Source organism: Ambystoma mexicanum, chromosome 2p (assembly GCF_040938575.1).
Source record: "Ambystoma mexicanum isolate Mex_15411 chromosome 2p, UKY_AmexF1_1, whole genome shotgun sequence".
Taxonomy (NCBI): Eukaryota; Metazoa; Chordata; class Amphibia; order Caudata; family Ambystomatidae; genus Ambystoma; species Ambystoma mexicanum.
In genome coordinates this window covers 302,512,402-302,533,316 of record NC_090923.1, presented here as the reverse complement: position 1 = coordinate 302,533,316, position 20,915 = coordinate 302,512,402, and the positions used below count along the sequence as shown (strand labels likewise).

The 20,915-nt window shown below is 48.9% G+C and overlaps 1 protein-coding gene across 11 annotated transcripts in view; it reads left to right on the top strand.

Moving 5' to 3' along the window:
• WNK2 (WNK lysine deficient protein kinase 2) overlaps window positions 1-20,915 on the top strand; it is a 1,473,871-nt gene that overhangs the window by 809,900 nt on the left and 643,056 nt on the right. For all 11 annotated transcript variants that reach the window (XM_069643592.1, XM_069643590.1, XM_069643588.1 and 8 more), the window contains one exon: window positions 3,296-3,345. In XM_069643592.1, the coding sequence (XP_069499693.1) occupies window positions 3,296-3,345 (50 nt within the window). The remainder of the gene's footprint in view (window positions 1-3,295; window positions 3,346-20,915) is intronic.

Sequence of the window (20,915 nt, the reverse complement as noted above, 5' to 3'; positions counted from 1 at the left end):
ACCCCTCTCCCCCCTACTTGAGGATACTCTGTTTCCCTTGCCTGGTGTAAAGCCTTGTCCACGACCAGTTGCTCTTCCTCTGCGCCCTCTAGGAAAACCTCCCCTGGCTGGGAAGAAGGTGTCTTGCTGTTTGTTTTCCCAGTATTGTGCCCTGGGATTAGGGGGTCTTCTTCCTCCTTGATAGCGACCGGCCGCATGACCCCTGAAGCGGCCGGTCCCGGCAAAAACTCTGTTCGGAAACAACTTCCGTATGGAGGCCTGCACCTTTTCCAGGGAAGTGTAGGTGCTGACGAACCGGCCCATTTCCTTTCCAACAGTCTCTCTGAGGGGGAGGCCCTGTGCTGCTTCTCCGGCTTCGTATGATGCAAGGTCACTCAGCTTCGAATCAATTTTGAGCAGTAACCCTCTCCTCCTCTCTGAAGAGATGCCGCAGTTAGCATTGCCTAGCAGGCAGACTGCCCTTTGTGCCCAGCTCGCAAATGCATCAGGGTCCACTTCCTCCCCTGTATCTTTAGCTCTCTCCGCCAAATCCATTATCTTCACGAGAGGCCCTGTTAAGTCTAACACCTTCCCTTGACAGCTTCTCCACGACCTGTCAATTCCTTTGCGTGGATCTTTACTGGTCTTGGACACGAAGGTCAACATCTTAGGATCTAGCTCAGGGGTTTCTGCCACTTTCTCTGGGCGTGGGCATTCTGCGCGCAGCCGCTGCCTTACTTCTTTGTCAAGGGCCTTACGTAGTCTTATTGTCATATATTGTGTGACCCTGGAAGAGGGCTGCCAGTCTGAGGTCCTCAGGTTCCGGATACTGCCCAGGTCAAACAGCCCACAGTGTCCTCCTGGTCATCTTCCAGATGTTTTTCTTTGTGGGTTCTCTTCCCTCTGCTGGGTTTCCACCATTCCTCCTCTGCTACCTCCTCTCCTTCATGAGAGGAAAGGTCTCCCTCTGCTGGCTCCTCTTCCGAGCGTGGGTCATCTTCTCCTGTATTATCCTCCCCTGGAGCGGGGGTTCTGAGGCTTGGCACTGCCTGACGTTGCAGGTAAGCTTCTTTAAGCTTAGCGAATGTGTCTGCTGCCTCTTGGGTCTTCTGTTTCACCCCATCTGATGGGCCCTGGTGGTCGTAAGAGGATTTCCTCTTTCAGGCCTGGTTACTCCCTTTCAACTCTATCTCCAAGGGTCCTGTGGGCGTGCTCTGTCTCCTTGGTGCTCTATCTCGGCTGATTAAGCATTGCTTCTAGAGTCTCCAGCCTCTCCTGCAGCGGCCTCGCCCCCTGCACCACTGCATCGACCAGCAAATTTCCCAGCACTTCCTTAAAGCTGGCAGCGAGGTCCAGAGGCTGTTCCTCCTCGCTCCACTCAACTCTGACATCTTTGTAAACGTGCTGTGTGTCTGGTACCTGGAGCAGGTGTCTTGGCACGCCCACGTCACTTGGTCTGATGCCTCTGTATATCTATATATATTTTCTTTATTTGTGGCTTGCACCAGACTGTCTCATAATCTTGTTAACCCCTGTAATAGGCTATGTGTGCTCAATTCACCCCTCTTGGGTAGCTCAGAGGTTCTCAGCAGGTTAAATGCACCTGCTTTCGTAGGGAGGAAATGCTTCTCTCTTTCTGCGGGATATAGACCTGCTTCTCAGCTGACTTCTGCCTTCCTGGAACGCTGATGTTGCGGCGTTTCGGATCGATGTTGCAGTGTCTAAATTTCGGATCGATTATACCAAAATTCGATAGTTTATGCTTTTTTTAATTTCACCACCGGGCCCGGCGTTCGTTCTCCTCTCGTCGCTTCCCTAATGCGACGCTGTCTTAACGCTCCTGCTCTGACTCCACGAGGGTGGGGGCAAGCATGCTCAGAGTGCTTTCGCTCCGCCCCCGTAAAGGTGGGGGGGAGAAGCGGCGCCTGCTCGCTCGGGATGCTTGCTCCGCGAGGCGGAGCTAAGCCCCAAAAATGACAGGAATACAGCACGGGGCCGCTCGCCTCGCGGCGATGTTGCCGCTTCACTTATCTGCAATCGCAGCTATACTTACTGCAACTGCCTTGTGCCGCCTGAACCACTTAAGCTATTAAATATGCCTGACGAACATGCGCGTAACTACCTTTTTTCACAATATTCTACCGTTAATCACATATACCTGCAGTCATGCATGTCTACACAACGTTCCCACACGTACTCCCCCTCCTAACTATACATATTTTGCTACACAAATGCAGTTCACGGAGAGGTGACAAAATAGCACTTATCTGCTGAAGAGCAGTAAAAGAAGAGGAGCAGCCCAGGGACAGGATGTGTGTCATAGCTGGGCTGTGCTGGAATGGACTACAGAGACTTTGGGATTTGTAGTTTTCTTGTGTCTTTGTTGAAACTGCTGAGGAGTAATACATTATAGTTGAAGCATAATGCTTGCCTCCAGTCTTGTCATAGGCTCCACTATACCCATGTATATATAGATACACACACACCTATGTATATTCTATATGGAGTGTGGGCATGGGGGTTAGCCTGGCATTTAAAAAACGTGTGCGACCTACAGGATTTGGTCAGACAGAGGTCAAATAACTAGTAACAATAAAGAAGCATGTAGCTTGCTCTAAACACCCCTCTTTTCTACTCAAGCTACTACTGCCTTGAACCTCAGGGTATAGTTTACCACGCCCTTTCCCCCACAGACCCTCACTAACTATGCCCGCGATGTATACCTCAGTGTCTGCTTTTCTAAATTTGGACCCATAAGATTGCAAACTCTATTGCAAAACACTGAAATTTAGAAATGTTGCATAACACAACTTCTCAACATCCTTGCTACTACCCAAACTCTTCATATTACTGCGTGTAAGCCTCGCCGAGCTATCTTCTGTGGCTCCAACGTGACTTATTTGCCACTTCATAACAAGTAAATGCATAAATTGAGTTCAGGTTTAACAAGCACAGAGGGGCAGTTTCGCTAAAGAGAACACTGATTCAATATTTTGCAAAGGCACGTTGTGCTGCGTCTTTTCTTGCTGTCTATTAGCTGCAGGAAGCACTGTTTTGCCCTTATTTCATACAGATCAACTTCGCAGTTTCATTATAGAATTGGTCCGGGAGTAGTGCGGGCGGTTGCAGCCTACAATACTTGGGTTTTAGCATAAACCAAAATGTACATGCCGCCAATGTGTGTCTTGCACAGACAATGTAAAAACATAAGTGGGTTGCTGCCGCTGCTATTTTTCCACACGCGCTTTCAAAATAGCACTACTAAAAGTTAAAATGTTGTTTATAGTATGGGCTAAAAAGATTTGTTGTATTTTAGGAACATGGATCGCAGGAAAATCAACAGACGCCAGTGCAGTCAAGTGATGGGTAATTGTTTTTATATTACGATTTATTCTAAAATTATGCGTGCTCAGGCACTGGTGCCTGTCAATGTGTTTATGCAGCAGAGGTGCGTGCCTCCCACGCGTACTAAGCTACAACTCCATGTACAGCCCTTTTAACACGACTTGGTGCTGGTTTGGGATGGGGTCGTCATAGGTATTTTTTTTTTTCTTCTGCGTATATCAAGAAGAAGCCGGTCCGATACCACAGCGAGTAGAGCGCTTGCTTTGATATCGGGCACGCAGGTTCGAATCTCGGCAGGGCCAAACTCAGCCTTTCATCCTTCAGGTCGATAAATGAGCACCACATACCGTGGGTAATAATAAGCAGCGCTCGGATACCTGAGGGTTCGTAGCACTATATAAATGCTAAATGCTTACGATTATTATCATCAAGTCCTGTGTTCACAACCGTAATGGTCTCTGGCCCCTGATCCGAAATGTCAGACAGTTAACAAGTTAGGTTTGCTGAGGAGGCATGATCTCACTAGTGGTGGCCACGCCACCCCAGGACTGTGGAGTGGAGGGCATGCCAGTCCTCACCCATCAGGATGTAGGCTGGGCAAGGCCTCGGAGCGTGGGAAGGCGGCACTCCGGCTCAGGAGGGGTCGTAGACGAATGTGACATTTAACACATGCCCACTGGTGGCTCTAAGCAATTTGAAAAGGTGCAACACCAAGGTGGGTGGGGGGAGGGGGTTTGGAAATTGAGGTCGTGTTCTCGAACTCTTTAGGGCAAAGTTGGGGGTGGTGCTCCACACATTATTTTAAGGATTACACTTAATACAATTTCAAAAACAGATTTTGTCCATAAGAGCATGAGCACAGTAGCAGTTGCTAAATCTGTCTTTATTGTCATTTTGTGCCTTTAGTTCTGGTTGTTAGAACATGTATCCTCTAGTAGTCTATGTCATAGAAAGTTGCCACGTGTGGGAAGAAGCCTTAAGAATATATGCCAATGCAGCCCCTCTTAAATTGGGCGTGCCCATAGAAAATGTGAACTGCTGTCCAGCGAATGTACGCTAGCATTGCCTCTGTAAAGCAATGTCAGGCTGCTAATGGTGTTAGATGCGTATAGAGGGGAGAGTAATAAAGAGATGGACAGTGAGTGAGTGATACAACAGGAAAGAACGCGCTGCGTTTGCTACAACTAGCCAACTGTTGGTGCCTCTTGAATGTGTGAGGTCTTATCTAACGTTTGTAAAACGCAAGCCCTAACTCTACTGTGCACACACTGGGAAATGTTTCCATGTATTTGATGCCCCCAATAAACGGTATATTATTTTAAAAGGGTGCATAACTTCCCCCACTTTCTGGCCAAACTCCCTGGGTCCTTTCCCCTACCCACTTGTGAGGCACAAACCCTTGGTGTCATCTTTGACTCCCCTTTCTTTCTCTCCACACATCATGGACTTGCCAAGAAGTCACATTTTCAGTTGCATCTCATCAAGGGCATTCTACCTTTCCTCACCTACCCACAGAAGCTCAATGTCTCCAGAGCCCTGGTACTCTCTAGGCTAGACTACTGCAACAACCTCTTCCTCAACCTGTCTCTTTCCTCCCTTCAACTAATCCAGAATAGGACGGCAAGACTTATCCTTGGTCTCAAGCTCAGGGGCGGCATCTTTCTAGCCCTAAAATCTCAACACTGGCTCCTGGTGACCGCAAGGATCAAATCCAAGACCCTTTGCATCATCCACAAAGCTGTCTGGTGCCTGGGACCTCTTTACATCCAGCTTTCCTTCTCTAAATACCTCCCGACCAGAGTCCTTTGATCTTCTGGCTCCAACTCTCTGTAGGTCAAACGTTTCTCCAAGCAGAGAGTGGTAGGTAGATCCCTTTCCTTGGCTGTCTCCTCCCTAAGGAAACGCCTCCTCCCGACCCCCTCTGACTTGAGCCAGATCTTCTTAAATTCCGGAAACGTTTCAAGACTTTTCTTTACTCCTTTTCCTTCCATCTCCCCCTACCTTGCTAACTATCCATCTGCCGCTGCAACTGGGGCCTGGTCCCCTCAGCCATACAGCGGCCAGACCACCTATGAGTAGCACTGAATGATTCAAGTGACAAGGGTTGAATCTTGGTTTCACACATTTATCAAAAGGTGAGTTCTGAGCAGGTACCGCCCAGCTCCGCACCCTTCAACTGACTCTCATGGAACCTGGAGCAGCCTCTCATTCTGGACCTTGGCCAACACTCCAGGTTCCATGAGTGCACATCTCCTAAGAACACAGTGAACTTAGTTACCTGTAAAAACTAAGATTAACTATATACAATGCTTGATATGCACTTTGACTATACTATGCTTGTTATGTAAAGCTGGGTAAAGTGGTCAGTGGGAACATGAGGGAATCTACATTCCTAACAACACCCCCTATCAGTCCCCTCAGCATCCTCCCTGGTCTAGCCCAAATTGCATGCATACAAACAGATTGCTACCAGTACATGCAAACACACACACACACACAAATATTGCCCCTTTAAAAAAATATATACCTTTTCATTGTGTTGAAACATTGTCGTTGACTCTGGTCGACGCATCAGCCAGTCCAAACCAGTAAGGCAGACGGCAGAAGCCGAGACATAAGGGTGGTTTAAAAATAAAAGAGCCTCTGCCATGTCCAGGTAGTTTTGTGGGTACAGATGCTATTGGACATTTACAGAAGGTAAATTAATAAAAGTAAGATTAATGGAGATTTGGCAATTGGGCATAAACGTCCTCCAGGCTCTAGCCTAAATGACAGTACAGGGCCTGTAGATCAACAAAGGCAAGGAGCATGTCACAAAGCTCCACTAACCATGCTTGGTTTGCATGCATTGTCGTATGCAAAAGCACATTGGGCTGTCCCATGAGTAATTTCAAACTTTAGTGTCATAGCACATCAGTGGCTAAGTATGTGGTAGGGGGCGCCCTGGAACACATGAAAGGAGCTTGGATTCATGACCATTCCATTTCCCCTGTGCTCCACCACTGCCCCATTAAGAAGGGGAAAAACTCCCCTCAAGGCAATGCCTAAGGCTTGTTAGTCCTTGGTGCATGTACAGCTGCATTGTAACGTAATCGCATTTAAGTCTGAATAGCGCTATTGTTAAAGTGTCTTTGGGCTGTCATTGGGCCATTCGAATGGAGGGTTCCGGCAACTGACTGCAAAATGTGGCCCTGAATTTGTGCACTAGCATACCTTGAAAAAGCATGATTTAACCCAACACTGACAACCGCATAAACATTTGACATAACCTGGAGCATACACTAACAACTGCTTCAGACAACTTGAAAATAATATAGCACAATCCACGCTGAGGCCTACATATATACGGATCTGGAAACATTAATATTGCAACAACGCAACCTTACCCTGCTCCTTCTATACCCAAGATTGTCCCATACCGCATCTCTTGCAGATCCTGAAGCGCCAAAAGGCAATTAACTGGCAGAAGTTGGACACCAGTCTTTCCCTAAAAACATGAAATCTGCCTTATTGTAACAGAGGCCTGTAAACTTAATCGCTTGGAGACTCCCAACCAATGCTAGATATGACACAGTGGGCTCGATTTCTATGGAGCGTTAAGTGAGGCATACAACCAATGTGTAAGCCGTTACTGATCCGGAACCGCTGTCATATTTTGCAGTGGGAGATGGGAGGTGAAGTGTTTCCTCCTCCACTTCCCACCTGCCAAACCATCCAGCTGTATGCGGGTGGCATTTGCACTTTTGTGAAATTGAATGCAAAAGCGAGGTGAAATGCGATAGTGCCTCATTTTGCACTTCATTTTTGCATTCCACGTTGCAAAAGTTGAAAATTGCATGCAGTGGACATTATGGCATGTAAGTGCTAATGTTGGCGATCCCATGCATGCAATTTACACTTTCTAAAAAATGTAACCCAGTGAGTATTATTTACCTAGGATAATATACTTTTGTTAAGCAGTAAAGACGGTATTTGTACTGCTCCAAAATGTACGCACTTGAACACATCCCTCCTGCTCTCTAGATGGTACACATTTTCAACTGCACAACTACTAGATCGTAGAGATTGATTGCAAAGTGCACACATCAGCAATCTGACAATATATACATGCATACATTAAGCAGAGTATGATCGGAGCTTTCTTTTCCACATCCATAATCGGACTATAAATAGAAGAATGCAGAGTTGAAGGTCTGAGCATCTATTTACTAGAAGACAATCATCATGAATATACACAAAGCTTTACAATAAATGACGGTTGTACTTGCCTCACTTCAATTGTCTTGGAAGAAGGCATATCATCTGTAATTAACTGGGGCTCTCCTGCCTTTTAGATGCAAATGCCCCATTGCCTTCATAATATGCTGATAACAAAGGTGTTGACTAAGCCTTTGACAGACCCTTGATAAGCAGTGCCTAGTAGAAATGCTGTTAATCACCCTGGAGGAAGCATGATAATGTGTGTTTGAATGTCCCGGGTGGGTGGGTGCCTGTGTGGAGAATGCAGTGTGAATGAATGTAAGAGTAGGTGTATAGGTGAGTGACTGGTTGGTGAAAAGGTGTGTGGGTGGGGAGGGAGCTGAGGGCAGGGATCACTAGCATATTTTTGGCACATCCCTAAGCGACATGCCATCTTTTACTTCTATTTCAGACCCAAAACAACTTCATGTGTGTTATTACGTGGCTAGACTGGCATTTTGTTGCAGCCAATCTAGCCATTGGTTACTGTGGCATGATATTTATTTCAGGGCATCTTTGAAAAAGCAAGCATGATAAGTGGTTTACATTGCTAGACAGACATTTTGGTGTAACTGCCAAGGTATTTCTTAATGTAGTGTGACTTTTTATTAACTGGGCATCTATATTTGGATTTGTAGAGCGCACTGCAGCCCATGGGCATCTAGGCGCTGTAGGAAAATGTATGAGAGCTTGGTTAAGGGTTTCAGAAAAACGGCACAAGGACAAAGTCTTGATACAATTTGCTTAGTTACAGTAAATTAGAGAACATGTTCAAGGTTGCATTGCAAGATACATTACATAGCATGAGAACAGTAGATGGCAGAATGCAAAATGCAAGCTTGAAGGGAGAGGCCAATCCTACAAAAAGCCTAGTTTTTAAGGCCTTACGGAAGTCTGCATGAGATTTGATCAGTCTGATTTGGGCTCGGAGGGTATTCCAAAAAGTAGCAGCCATGGATGGGAAGCTGGAGCCCCCAGCAGGAACTCTCCGTGTGGGAGGAACAGTGATGCGATTGGCATATGCAGACCTGGAAGGTATATAATGAAGCAAGCGTGATGAGTGTTATTACGAGTCTAGACTGGCCTACATTGGAACCGGTTTGGAAATGTTTTCTTCTCCAGCATGGGGTCTGGCATGGATTCACATGCTCATGAATATTCCCCGTCGTCAGGCCGAGAATCCTCGGAAAAGAAAAAATCAGTATCAGTTCCGTTTCTGATCTGTCTTTCTTAGTAGTAACCAATCACTGGTCTCTGGGTCATACTGCCTCCAGCCAATGACTGCCCTCTCCCTAAGCCCCATCTCTGGCAGCCATCCTCAGATTTTTACCGCACGCTCAAGTGTTGGGAGTCCTTGTGTTTAGCTCTCAAGCTTTTTGCTGCGTTTTCGCGCTTTTTCAAAGAGATTTTCTCATTTTTCGGTCAAATAGAGCCTCAAGCTCCACCGTGTCTACATCCGATCAACGGGGACCCGTTTCGGATTTTCTACGCCCCTCAAGGGTGAAGTGTTCGTCGAGTTACGCTTCTTGGAGGAGTCCAGAAGCTTTTGCTGCCTACCCGGACATGGCCCAGGAGAAAGGAAGCTCGACTCCCAGAAAGCTGTTCAGGGTTTGCCCTGGATGCCAGCTGCAGAATGTGTTCAAGGAGGACGAGCACTCGAAATGTCTCTACTGCCTTCATGAGCACAAAACGCACGTGGAGAAGGACTGTGCGTTTTGCCGGAACATGTCGGAACGGACCATCAGGGACCGACACCTTCGTCTCTCCAACTGGCTGGAAAGAAAGAGCCCGTCAGGTGAGAAGAAGTCCGAGCGGTCTTCTAAGTCCTGTGAGGGCGCCCCGGCGACGGGGGCCCAACAGAAGGCAAAGCACTGCGAGTCCGCGGGCACTGGGAGCACCGAACGGGCGGGCTCCTCGGCTGCCAGGCAGGGCGTATCCTCTCCAGGGCCATCAACCACGAGCCAACTCTCTGGCTCAGGGAAGAGGAAGGCCGAGAACCCGGTGAAGCTTCTGGAGAGGCCCCGGTCGATCTCGAAGGATCCAGCCGAGGGGGACCGAGGCGGCAACCCTCCCCCCAAGGTGAAGGCCACAGGCCTGCAGAAGGTGGTGAAGGCCTTGATTCACCCGGCCAAGGCCTCTATCGAGGAAGTCGCGGCAAGCCTGGCGCAGCCTGAGGAGGCTACACCAGTGGAGGCGACCTCAGGGCCCAGAGTTTCCCTGCCACCACGTAGGGAAGCCTCTTTTAGGCCCATCGAGAAGACCCCCGTGAAGACCCCGGCGGAAAAAGGGGAGGTAGCCGGTGGCCATTGTGGACACGGACACAGCCTCCGAGGAGGAACTGGTTGAAGTCTTGGAGGGCCTTGACGAGGGCGTCGAAAAGGCCCGGTGCCACGGGAGGGATCCAGACGAAGGGGACGATGAGAGCGGCGGCGCCGGCGAGGTTCCTAGTCAACCATCGCGCCCGTCGCCTCCGGAGCCGCAAGACAACTCGGCGGCCATTTTGTTGGCAATACAATCCTTATGTTCAGAGATGAGGACGAGATTGCCCCTACCACCGACGGAGGAGCCGGAACCAGGCCCGATGGAGGGGCCAGAGCCAGGCCCGTCGGGAAGTCCCCCAAACAAGAGAAGGCGGACCCATCCAGCCCCGCCTTTTCAGCCCTCGCGGCCTGGTCAGCCTTTGCCCACGTCCCATGTACCTGGGGATGACACGGGAACGGACACGGCCACGATGGGTACGGATGATGACGACGGCGGCGACGACGGGACGGAGCTCCCATCGCCTCCAGCCCGGGCCTCCCCGTCCGACGAGATTGGGTCTTTCCACGCTATGATCGCCAGGGCATCAGAACTTTTTCAGCTCTGCCCCGAAGAGAAGAAGGAAGGTTTCCTTTACCAACGGCGCAAGGCCAAGAGGAAGACGGTCCTCGCCGTGCCTCTGCTGGATGACATCTGGGACGAGGGTCTCGCCCTTCTCAAGAACCCGTCTACGACGCTGCCAAGAGGGATCGGTACGAGAAGAAGTACCGGGTCCCTGACGCAGCCCCTTTGTGCCTTAGGGCGCAACCTACCCCTGACTCGATCGTCTCAGCGGCAGCCAAGAAGAAAGCGGGGGGGGGCATCGGCCTCAACGTCAACTTCTCCGCCGGACGGCGAAGGAAAGAAGCTGGATGCAATGGGACGTCGAGTTATCTCGTCGGCGGCAACAACGATTAAGGCGGCCAACGCCCTCGCGATCGTGGCCCTCTACGACAGGGAGTTACGGTACAAGATCGCTCCCCTGTTGGACTTCCTACCGGACGACAAGAGGGCTGAGGCCCTGGAGATCTTGCAGGAAGGTGAGGTGGCGTCGGACCACGCCATAACGGTGGCAACGGACATTGCCGACACCGGTTTCCGCCAGCTAGGAAACAGCGTTTGCCTCAGATGACGAGGGTGGCTCAAGGCGACGGATTTCCACCAGGACGTACAAGCCAAGGTTTTAGACATGCCGTTCGACGGGAACAACCTGTTTGGGAAAACAGTGGATGAGTCCCTCCAAGCCATCAAGGCGGACACAGAGACAGCTAAGGCCCTAGGAGTTCTTCAGCAACGAAGGCCGTCCTTTCGGAGCCGCGGAGGCAAGCAGGGTGCCTCCAAGGGATTCGGCGGTGGCTCCTCTATGTACCACCAAGCGGCCCACTCCTCGTCGCAGGAAGCCTATAGAGGACGAGGCAAGTCGGGTGGATCCCGCCGTCGTCGCCAGGGAGGCCAAGGCGGCAAGGCGTCCTCCAAGCAAGATTGAACCGACCGTGGCGACCTCCCCCGGTGGGAAGCTGGCTGGCGAAGTTCGTCAGCGTGTGGGAGTCCATCTCCACCGATCATTGGGTGCTGGATGCCTTGGCCCAGGGGCACGCCCTCGAATTTCTAAAAAAGTGCCCCCTCATTCCTCCCGTGGCCAGGAAAGAGAACCACGTCCCTCAACTGCTGTTGGAGGTAAGGGCGATGCTCAAGAAAGGTGCCATCGAGCTCGTCCCAAAGAGGCTCCGGGGCTCCGGAGTATACTCAAGGTACTTCCTCGTGAAAAAGAAGAAAGGAGGGTGGCGACCCATCCTAGACCTGCGACGACTGAACAAGTACATCAAGGCACAGAAGTTCCGGTGGTCACCCTCCAGCACGTGCTGGGACAGCTGGAGGAGGGCGATTTCCTGTCGTCGTTGGATTTGGAGGATGCATACTTTCACATTCCCATTCTAAAAGGACACCGGAAGTGCCTCAGGTTCGTGGTCCAAGGGCGGCACTACCAATTCAAGGCCTTCCCGTTCGGCTTGAAGTCGGCACCCAGGGTTTTCACCAAGTGCCTCGCTCCAGTGGTGGCAAGGTGGTGAGGATCTTCACCGACAACACCACCACGATGTTCTACATCCAGAAGCAGGACGGAACCAGATCCCCGGCCCTATTCAAGGAAGCCCAGGACCTGTGGCAATGGGCCGTTGCTCAAGGGATGTTCCTGCTGCCGTTTCATCTGGCAGGGATAAAAAACACCATTGCCGACTCACTCAGCAGAGAGCTGCGCTCGTGCCACGAGTGGGAACTATGCCAGGATCAAGTGGACCGACTCTTTCAGCGATGGGGCAAACCCCGGATCAACCTGTTTGCGACGGTGACGAACTCCAAGTGCCAGAGGTTCGCCAGCAGGTTTCCCCAACTGAGGAGCATGGGCGATGCTTTCTCGTTCCCCTGGGACTGCCTGTTCCTACATGCGTTTCCGCCGTTGCTGTTCCGACTCATCAACCAGCTCAAGAGGTCCCGGTGCAGAATGATCCTCGTCGCACCGGCGTGGCCGAGACCGATCTGGTTCCCAGACCTTCTGGACTTGTCAGCGTCCCCACCAGTCAAGCTGTTGACGGAGGCAGATCTTCTCTTCAGAGAAGGAGGCGGAATTCTTCATCACGACCGTGAGTCGCTGAACTTTCACGCCTGGCTCCTGCAGCACTAGAGTTTGGAGGATACGATATCCCGGCCGACTGCAGAGAGGTTCTTGCGGAGGCCAGGGCGTCCTCAACTCTCAAGTGCTACGGACATAAGTGGAAGAGGTTCTCTATCTGGTGCCGTGCAGAGAATATTAAACCTCTGCGGATTACGGCCCCTCAAGTATTGCCGTACCTTCTGTCGCTAGCCAAAACTGGACTATCTCATGCTTCAATCAAGATACACCTGGCAGCGATTTCCCGATACACCAGGACCACAGGGCGGTTATCCCTGTGGTCTCATCGTGTCATGATCTCTGCTTCCAAAAGGTCAGGGTTTTCCCAACTCCCTTGGAAGCAGATCCATAACCCAGGTTCCGAGTGCCAACCAGTCCCAATTGGGACCTTTTGGACCCAGTCCTGGCGCCAGTGGCACCAGGCTCATAAATATGGCCAGTCCCAGCGCTGGAAGCGCCGGGCTCATAATGCTTGGGTGGACTTACCTGCAGCAGACCATGCTGCTTACTTGCCTGCCAGTTGAGCCTCTGATCCTCTTCTGTTTGGAACTACTTTTCCTGTTGGGTCGGGCAGGAGCCACTCTCTAGGTTCAGAACACTGGAACTCTTCTGGAAAGCAGGAACTCTTTTCTTACCTAGGTGTCTCCTTCCACAGCCACGCCTAAGCACTACAGAAGGCTATTTAAACCACACCCGATGGATGAATCTTGCTTTGCGTTATTCTGCATCCTCTGCAGCAGAACGCTCATCGTGTCTTCTGCATCTGATCCTGGGCCTAAGGAAAAAGGCTTACCATCCTGAATCCAGTCTTCAGCAACACCTATAAAGACAAGAAAGAACAGGTTAGCATTACGGTCTTCAGTGACAGCGCTTCACTTACCTGGTCCATCGGCTGTCACCAACGCCTCGCGCTGCATTCCGGCATCTGAAAGACAAAGGCTTACCTACTCTTCGTGCGCTCCGGAGGTCTTCGCACTGCATTCCGGCATCTGAAAGACAAAAGCTTACCAACTCTTCGCACGCTCCGGAGGCCTTCGGCGCTGCATCCCACATCTGAAAGACAAAACAAGGTGCGTTTAAAGTCATTGGGGAACTTTAATACTCACGTGCCATTACTCCTTTCCACATCTAACCCAGTGGGTATTCCGGCACCCTGCAGCCGCTCCGAACTTGTACCTGCAAAATAAAAAGACAGTTAGAGTGCATCGTGAAGCAAGCAACAAGCGCTTACTTACGTGCTTCCAGGCGCTTCTATTCATCACACGGGCTCCATCTTCAACTCACTTCAGCCCTTCATCCGCCATCGCCGGAACCCTGCAAAACAAGAGACATCATTACTAAAGACTTTAAAGACATTAGAATTACTCGAAACTTACCGTTCGTGCAGTAAACGATGGACAGCAGTCCTCTGAAGTCAAGAGGCCTGCTCCCCTTATCCAGTGAAGAAACTGGTTACAGCACCCTGCCCCGAGGCAGATGGAGAGCACGGCGTTCACTTACCTAAGGAGAGAGCGTTAACCTTTGGGGTTCTACAGGAGAAGAGAAAGGGAAGAAGAGAGAGACATTCAATAACCCAGTTCATTAATCCCATATTTTCTATCTGCAGACATCTTACCCTTCGAGTCAGACATACAGTGCACAGAGGTCCAGCCCAAAGAGCCAGCCGTGTGTTACACATCACCTTTGAAGATACGGTATACGCCCAGTCAAGACCGGCGCCTCTACGGGAATCAGGTGAGCGTTACACATCGCCTGGTTAAGGAATTTATGAAGGGACTGTTTCGATCATTCCCGCCAGTGAAGGCGCCAGCCCCGGCGTGGGAGCTCAACGTGGTGCTGACCAGGCTCATGGGTCCGCCATTCCAGCCATTGCATTCGGCCCCGTTGAAGTTTGTCATGGAAAACAGTGTTCCTGGTGGCCATCACCTCCGCAATACGCGTGGGAGAGATGCAGGCACTATCCTGCAAGCCTCCATACCTGACCTTTCACGATACGAGGGTAGTGCTGAGGACGCACTCCTCCTTCATGCCCAAGGTGCCGTCGGACGAGCAACGTCAACGAGCCCTTGGTGTTACGTCAACGAGCCCTTGGTGTTACCAGTCTTTTTCCTGTCGCCTTCGTCGTCGGCCGAGAGAACTTTGCACTCGCTGGATGTAGCTAGAGCGCTGAAGTTCTACGTGGACCGAACAAAGAGTTTTCGGAGGACATCATAGCTGTTTGTGAACTTTGGACCTGTGAACCAAGGGAAGGCTCTCTCGAAGGCTTCCATTTCCAGATGGCTCTCCGGCTGCATCATGCACTGTCATCGGTTGGCGAACCAACCGTTGCCCGGCTGTCCGAGAGCCCATTCGACCAGAGCGGTCGCTGCTACCACGGCGATCTTGTCTGGTGTGCCCCTGCTGGACATCTGCAGGGTTGCTACGTGGAGGTCGACGCACACCTTCACAAGATTCTACTGCGTCGACCGGGATTCCAGGGAGGAGTCCGGGGTCGGCCAAGCAGTGCTGCGCAACGTGTTTGCTTAAGGTAAGCCTGGTGAGGAGTTAAGAAATGCTTAATGTTGAGTTTTGATGTAATGCTTAATATTGAGCCTTTGCCACCTCCCGTGGTTGTGCATGTGTGTACTGCTATGTCTTCTTATATTCATGAGCATGTGAAACCATGCGAGACCCCATGCTGGAGAAGGAACAAGTTACTTACCTGTAACTGTTGTTCTCCAGCATGGGTCTGGCATGGATTCACATGCGAACCCTCCCTCCTACCCCTCTGCTGCTCTTCACTTGGTCATATTGCCACTTTACGTGCTACCAAATCTGAGGATGGCTGCCAGAGGCCGGGCTTAGGGAGAGGGCAGTCATTGGCTGGGGGCAGTATGACCCAGAGACCAGTGATTGGTTACTACTAAGAAAGACCAATCAGAAACGAAACTGATACTGATTTTTTTCTTTACCGAGGATTCCCGGCCTGACGACGGGGAATATTCATGAGCATGTGAATCCATACCAGACCCATGCTGGAGAACAACAGTTACAGGTAAGTAACTTGTTCCTTATTGTGGCATAGCACTTTTAATGGTGACTCCAACAGGAGTATGTTTTTAAATAGGGGTATTCCCTTATATTTTCAGAGCCAGTTTTGCCATGTTTTTAGATGATCATTAATGGCATTATGCTTAAAGGGAGCATGAGTATGTTCATATATGGGAATGCTGGCCTATGTTGGAGGAGCCAGCATGGACATGTTTGTTATACTGGCATATATTGAGAGGAAAGTAATGAAAATGCATTGAGAAATGTTCCTGTGCATCTATTGTATTTTCTCATGACTTACCCTACAAAACCAATTGCAAACTCTCTGGCCTTTTACCCACTTTTTCACAAAGTGTGCTGTAAAATGCACCATTTTAACCAATTATAAAACAAAAACATATGGGGATGGAGAGGAAATCCCCTCCCCCAACCCCCTTCTCTCAGAACCGGTTTTCGTTGGTACGGGCTCCCTCGCTCTCGCATACTTGTGGTAAATATTTTCACCCTCCATTAAAACCCACCAACTACCACTGGTGGTTGGTATATTTGGGGACCAGGCACCACCCCCTTCTTTTTGAGCTAGGTGAAACATTTAAGCTTTTATTAAAAAACATACTTGCATCTTTTGTTTGGAACAGTGTGTGTGTGTGTGTATGCCCCTGCAGCAGCATGATCGTCAAGGACATTTGGCACACATAGTCGTTTGGGCCGACCCAGAGTGTGGTATGCCCCATGCTTTAAGGAGCTTGCCGGGGCGGGGGAAGCTCAGAATGGCTCATAGGGGAGCCCCCAAAGTTTGTGCTGTGCTACTGTATGATCAGATGTAAAGTTTTAATGGTCACTTGTTCCAGAGTCTAGATTAGAGGACAACAAAGGCCCTTCCATCGGATCAGGATTTGTTAAATGTGGGGATGATCAATCGTGTTCATGTAAGACAGAGCAATTTGAAGGTGATTTAGGGACAGCTGGCCAATGAAGAGAGGATAAGGTCATACAATGTTATTAAAGTAAATTGAAGGTTGGAAAAATGCCTCCCACTCCCTAATGCGAAGAGGGAGTTCCCGACCTCATGAAAACTAGTGAAACTGTCGAGATGTCAAAACGTTAATCGGGTGTGTCCAAAAACCCTAATTCTGACCCTAACAGTAACTTAAATCTAAAGTGCAAGGATGTTCTGTTATCAAAAGGGGATGATGAAACTCCCTCATCAAAGGAAAGTTCCAAATGTCATTGGTTGTATTAATAAAAGGAAATGTTCGCTTCCAAAGATACTGTGTTCCTATATCCAGGGAATTAATCCTTTCCCCTGGATTCTTGCTTGTTGCACTTCACAAGCTAAGAAGTTGGCTCCTGAGAAACAATGTATATTCCGCCTGCAAACTTTCCTCCCTTTCCTTGGCATTTCCACTCTTTTACAGATAGTCTGCTTCCTGTTGAAGCCTTGTTTCCCATTTATTCCCTGGGTCGGTCTGGTTCAGTCTCCTGCCAAATACTATCCAGGGGAATATGACAGTTACTAAAAGTCTATTACTGTTGTGTCCCAGACCATGTAGTATAAATAAAGCTCACTTTATTTTTGGACTCTAAAAATGGGTGCTGGTCCCAGAGTCGCCATGCTCTTTGCAACCAGCTTGGTTTACTCTCCTGCCAAGCATGGATTTCTTCAGTATTTCCTTCTCTTTCTTTGAGTCCCCAGCCCTCTTATTCTCTATTTCAAATATGGGTGCAAGTCCCAGACTTGCAGTACAGTTCCTTGACAGCTTGGTTCACCCTCCCGCCATGCCTGTGTTTCTTCTAGATTTCTTTCTCTTCCTTTCAGGGTTCCAGACCTTCTTATTCTCTGTTTCAAATATAGGTGCGGGTACCAGACTCGTAGTAAACTTCCATGATAGCTTGGTTCACTCTCCTGCCAAGCTAGGCTTTCTTGCCTCACAAGTTCTATTGTTGGTATGGTACCAGACCGTCATATTATCTGTCTCTTATTCAGAGTGCTAGCCCATCTTATTATTTGGTTTTCAGGTTTCCCGTTCAAATATGAGTGCAGGTTCCAGACTTGTGGGGTTCTTGGGTAGCGTTGTTTACTCTCCTAACAAGCTAGACTTTCTCCCTTCGCGGGTTCTCTCATGGCTAGGGTTCCAGACCCTCGTATTATCTGTTTCTCACTCAGTGTGCCAGCCCATTTGTATTTGCTGGCTTTCAGGCTCACCAACCCTTTTCAATCTGTTCTCTCTCAGCCTCGCCCGTCTTCCCCGGACCTCCTGCCCCTATCAATCTGTCAACGTTCCCTTTGCGTTGTGTTCGCATCTTCTGGGCAGCAGGACTTCCTCACGAGGCTCTAGTAGCATTGAGGCTCTTCCAGGTGTTGATTGTGGCTCTGTGGACCTCCTATTCTCTGTTTCCTCTCGGCTTGCTGTTGCTTCAGGGGTCATGGGCCGGCCAAGGGTATGTTCGGGAAGCAAGATTTGTAGTTCTCACGTCTTGGGCTACGGACGGTTTCTCTTCCCTCTCTGTGCGCAGCATCCTACTTTCCTGTTTCACGGTAGCCGGCTCAGCTTCTCCCACAACATTTCTCCGGAGGCTGGTTCTCCCCCACCTGGATGCCCCAGTCTATTTTGTATCTCACTGGTCCAATGAGATACGGCAAAAGACTAGACCGATCACCATAGTTCATTAGAGTAATCGTCATTCTCCTAGCCATCTTCTTCCCAGTACCTATGTTCCTGGTTTATGGAAGCCATTTTTGATTTTCCTGAATCTTACTCATGTCTATTGTGTTTGTTGGAATGGCTTTACAATAAAACATGCAGGTACTTTTTGGTTGTGTGTAAGCAGGATCTGGCTTTAGCAGATATGGAGAGGGTAGGCCAAAGGAAATCTACTGCATTCTCTGGGGATCCCATAAGGGACTACCTTTCCCATGTGATTCATCCCCTGTATACCACTCCCAGGGGACTTTGTACTGTGGATGCACTGCCATGGCCCCATGGGAAAGGGGACGACATCCAAAGATTTGCCACAAAAGCCTAAGAGACGGAAGCAAATGCAAGGTGGTGTGACAAATTGCAGGATTCTTCCCAGGGGGGAGCCTTTCCTTGTGAGGCTAAGCAGAGGAGCCTGCTATGCGATTCCCCCACTAGGTGTAGAGGCAAGCAGGGCCACACCAGGAGAGACGACCCCCTGTGGGAACAAGGACTCCAATTCCGATGACCTCTCTGCCAAAATGTCTCAACCACCAAAGTTCTTCAAATCTGGTGCAAGGAAACAAGACCAATCACTGCATCTGCTACTGTGACAATTCAAATTAGAAGTAGTACCTCTCTGGTACTGTGACGAAGGAAACCAATGTAACAATAATGAACACCATTCCAACACAAAAGACTGACTATAACATTATGCAATGGACGCCCCAGCGGAGCATCATAAGCATTGGAGGCAGAGACGCCAGAGAGAAACCCGGGAAGTTGAAAGCTGCAGTGGGAGCAAGAGGGGAGAAGGATGCTCAGCTTTATACGCAGTGAGGAAGCGGAGACACTGTGGTTCCTGAGTCACAGCTGAAAGCAGAAAAGCTATGGAGAGCCAAGTGAACAAGCACAGGGTCTCTGGGAAGACGCAACTGGCCTGGTGGAAGAGAAGATACTGAGTAATCCTTTCCTGGCTGTGAAGCAGTGCATGAAGCAACACCACAGAAGTTGTCTGAGAGCGTGAAAGACAGCTGAAGCTGCCGTCCTGACCCACGGGAGAAGACACCAAGAGGCAAACTACTGAACCAGTGTTGAAGGTAACTGGAAGAGCAGGAGACCCCAGGGAAGGTAGCAAGTATAACAAATACTATTCTCCTACTTGTCTCAGTAAGAAGCAAAGCAACCAGAAGAGTGAGAACATGATACTCGTAATACAGACAAGTGTCCAAAATGATTGTATACTCCCGTCGCCTGCACACTTTAGTGCTGAAAGGTCAGCCAAAATAAGTAAATAGTTGTAATTGTACAGTAATACATCTGTAGTCCAGTGGTTCACAAGTATAACAATTCAAATGAATGAAAATCAAACAATTCACTTCCACAGCAGTTCACTTGTCACATTGTTCTTTTTTGTGAAGTGTCATCAGCACAACATGTTTCGAGATCCAAAGTCCCTTCATCAGGTGCAATTCAAATTGTACACTATAATATAACAATTTGTCAAAACAATGTCTACCAAGGTCACACTTTTTAAAAATATATTCTGCAATACACTTATATTGTCATATATCTATGTTGTAAATACAATTTGTTATTCCAACTGCCTTAGTGAGCTGTGGTTAAAAAGGCACCCATGTGCAAAAACCGCATATGTAAAGTGTGTCTTACGTTAGCCTACATGCAATACCGAAATGAAGAATGGAATCACTCCAAACTGTGTATCAGCAAGTACCTGAAACCTAAATGCTGTTGGTTCCATCTACAGTACGCCACCAAATACCATAGCTGGAGACTTTAAGAATAAAGCTAGAAATTATATTGAAAAGAAGATTCAGTAATCTCCACCACTGATATAATGTGCGAGGTTAACATTCTGAATAAAAATAAATTACCTCAGATAACCCTGAGTGTAGTATTTTCCAGATAACGGCTGTAAGACAAAGTAGTAGCCACAAATCAGTACATATCTAAACTAAAAGTGATGTAGTAGAGACCAAACACACAACAGTGTTGTCTTAACTGCTAGTTCAATCGTTCAATCTATTACTCGCAAACTGTGTCTTAAATAACTAATATATAGCCTCACTGATTGCTTATATATGTTGACCAACAACGTCAATCGGTGTGAGAAGCGTGTATGTCTCATGACCGGAACAACAAAGCTTATGGGTCACGTATTCCATGCACTGGCTCGCGCTCAATTAATCAGTGTATAAGGCGTATGTATCTCTTGTCGAAAACAACACCATAGATAGCTAATAAAAGTCCATGTATTTACTTGTATGTAGTTTGTATACCTAATGGCCTGATGTCTTCACAAACAAGATGGCCACCATGTGCTGTCTTAGTGATTTGAGACTAACTCGAGCGACACTCCAGCCACTGGCTAATGTAGTTAATGATTGCTGTGCCAGCTAGCTGCTTGGCGAATCATAGTAATGTTAGAAGATTAACTTTTTGAGGTAAACATGGTTGGCGCTGCAGCCTATGACAAAGCAATAATGACCTGAAGAAGGGAACATGTCAAATTAATTTAAGGTCATTGAATGGAAAAACATGATTTTCTAGCTGGATTTTCATCAAGCAGCATCTGAAAAACCGGTAAACTGAAAGGATGAACAGCACACTTTCTTTCTTTCACTCCGTGGCAGCAGTATGAGACCACTGGAGCGCTG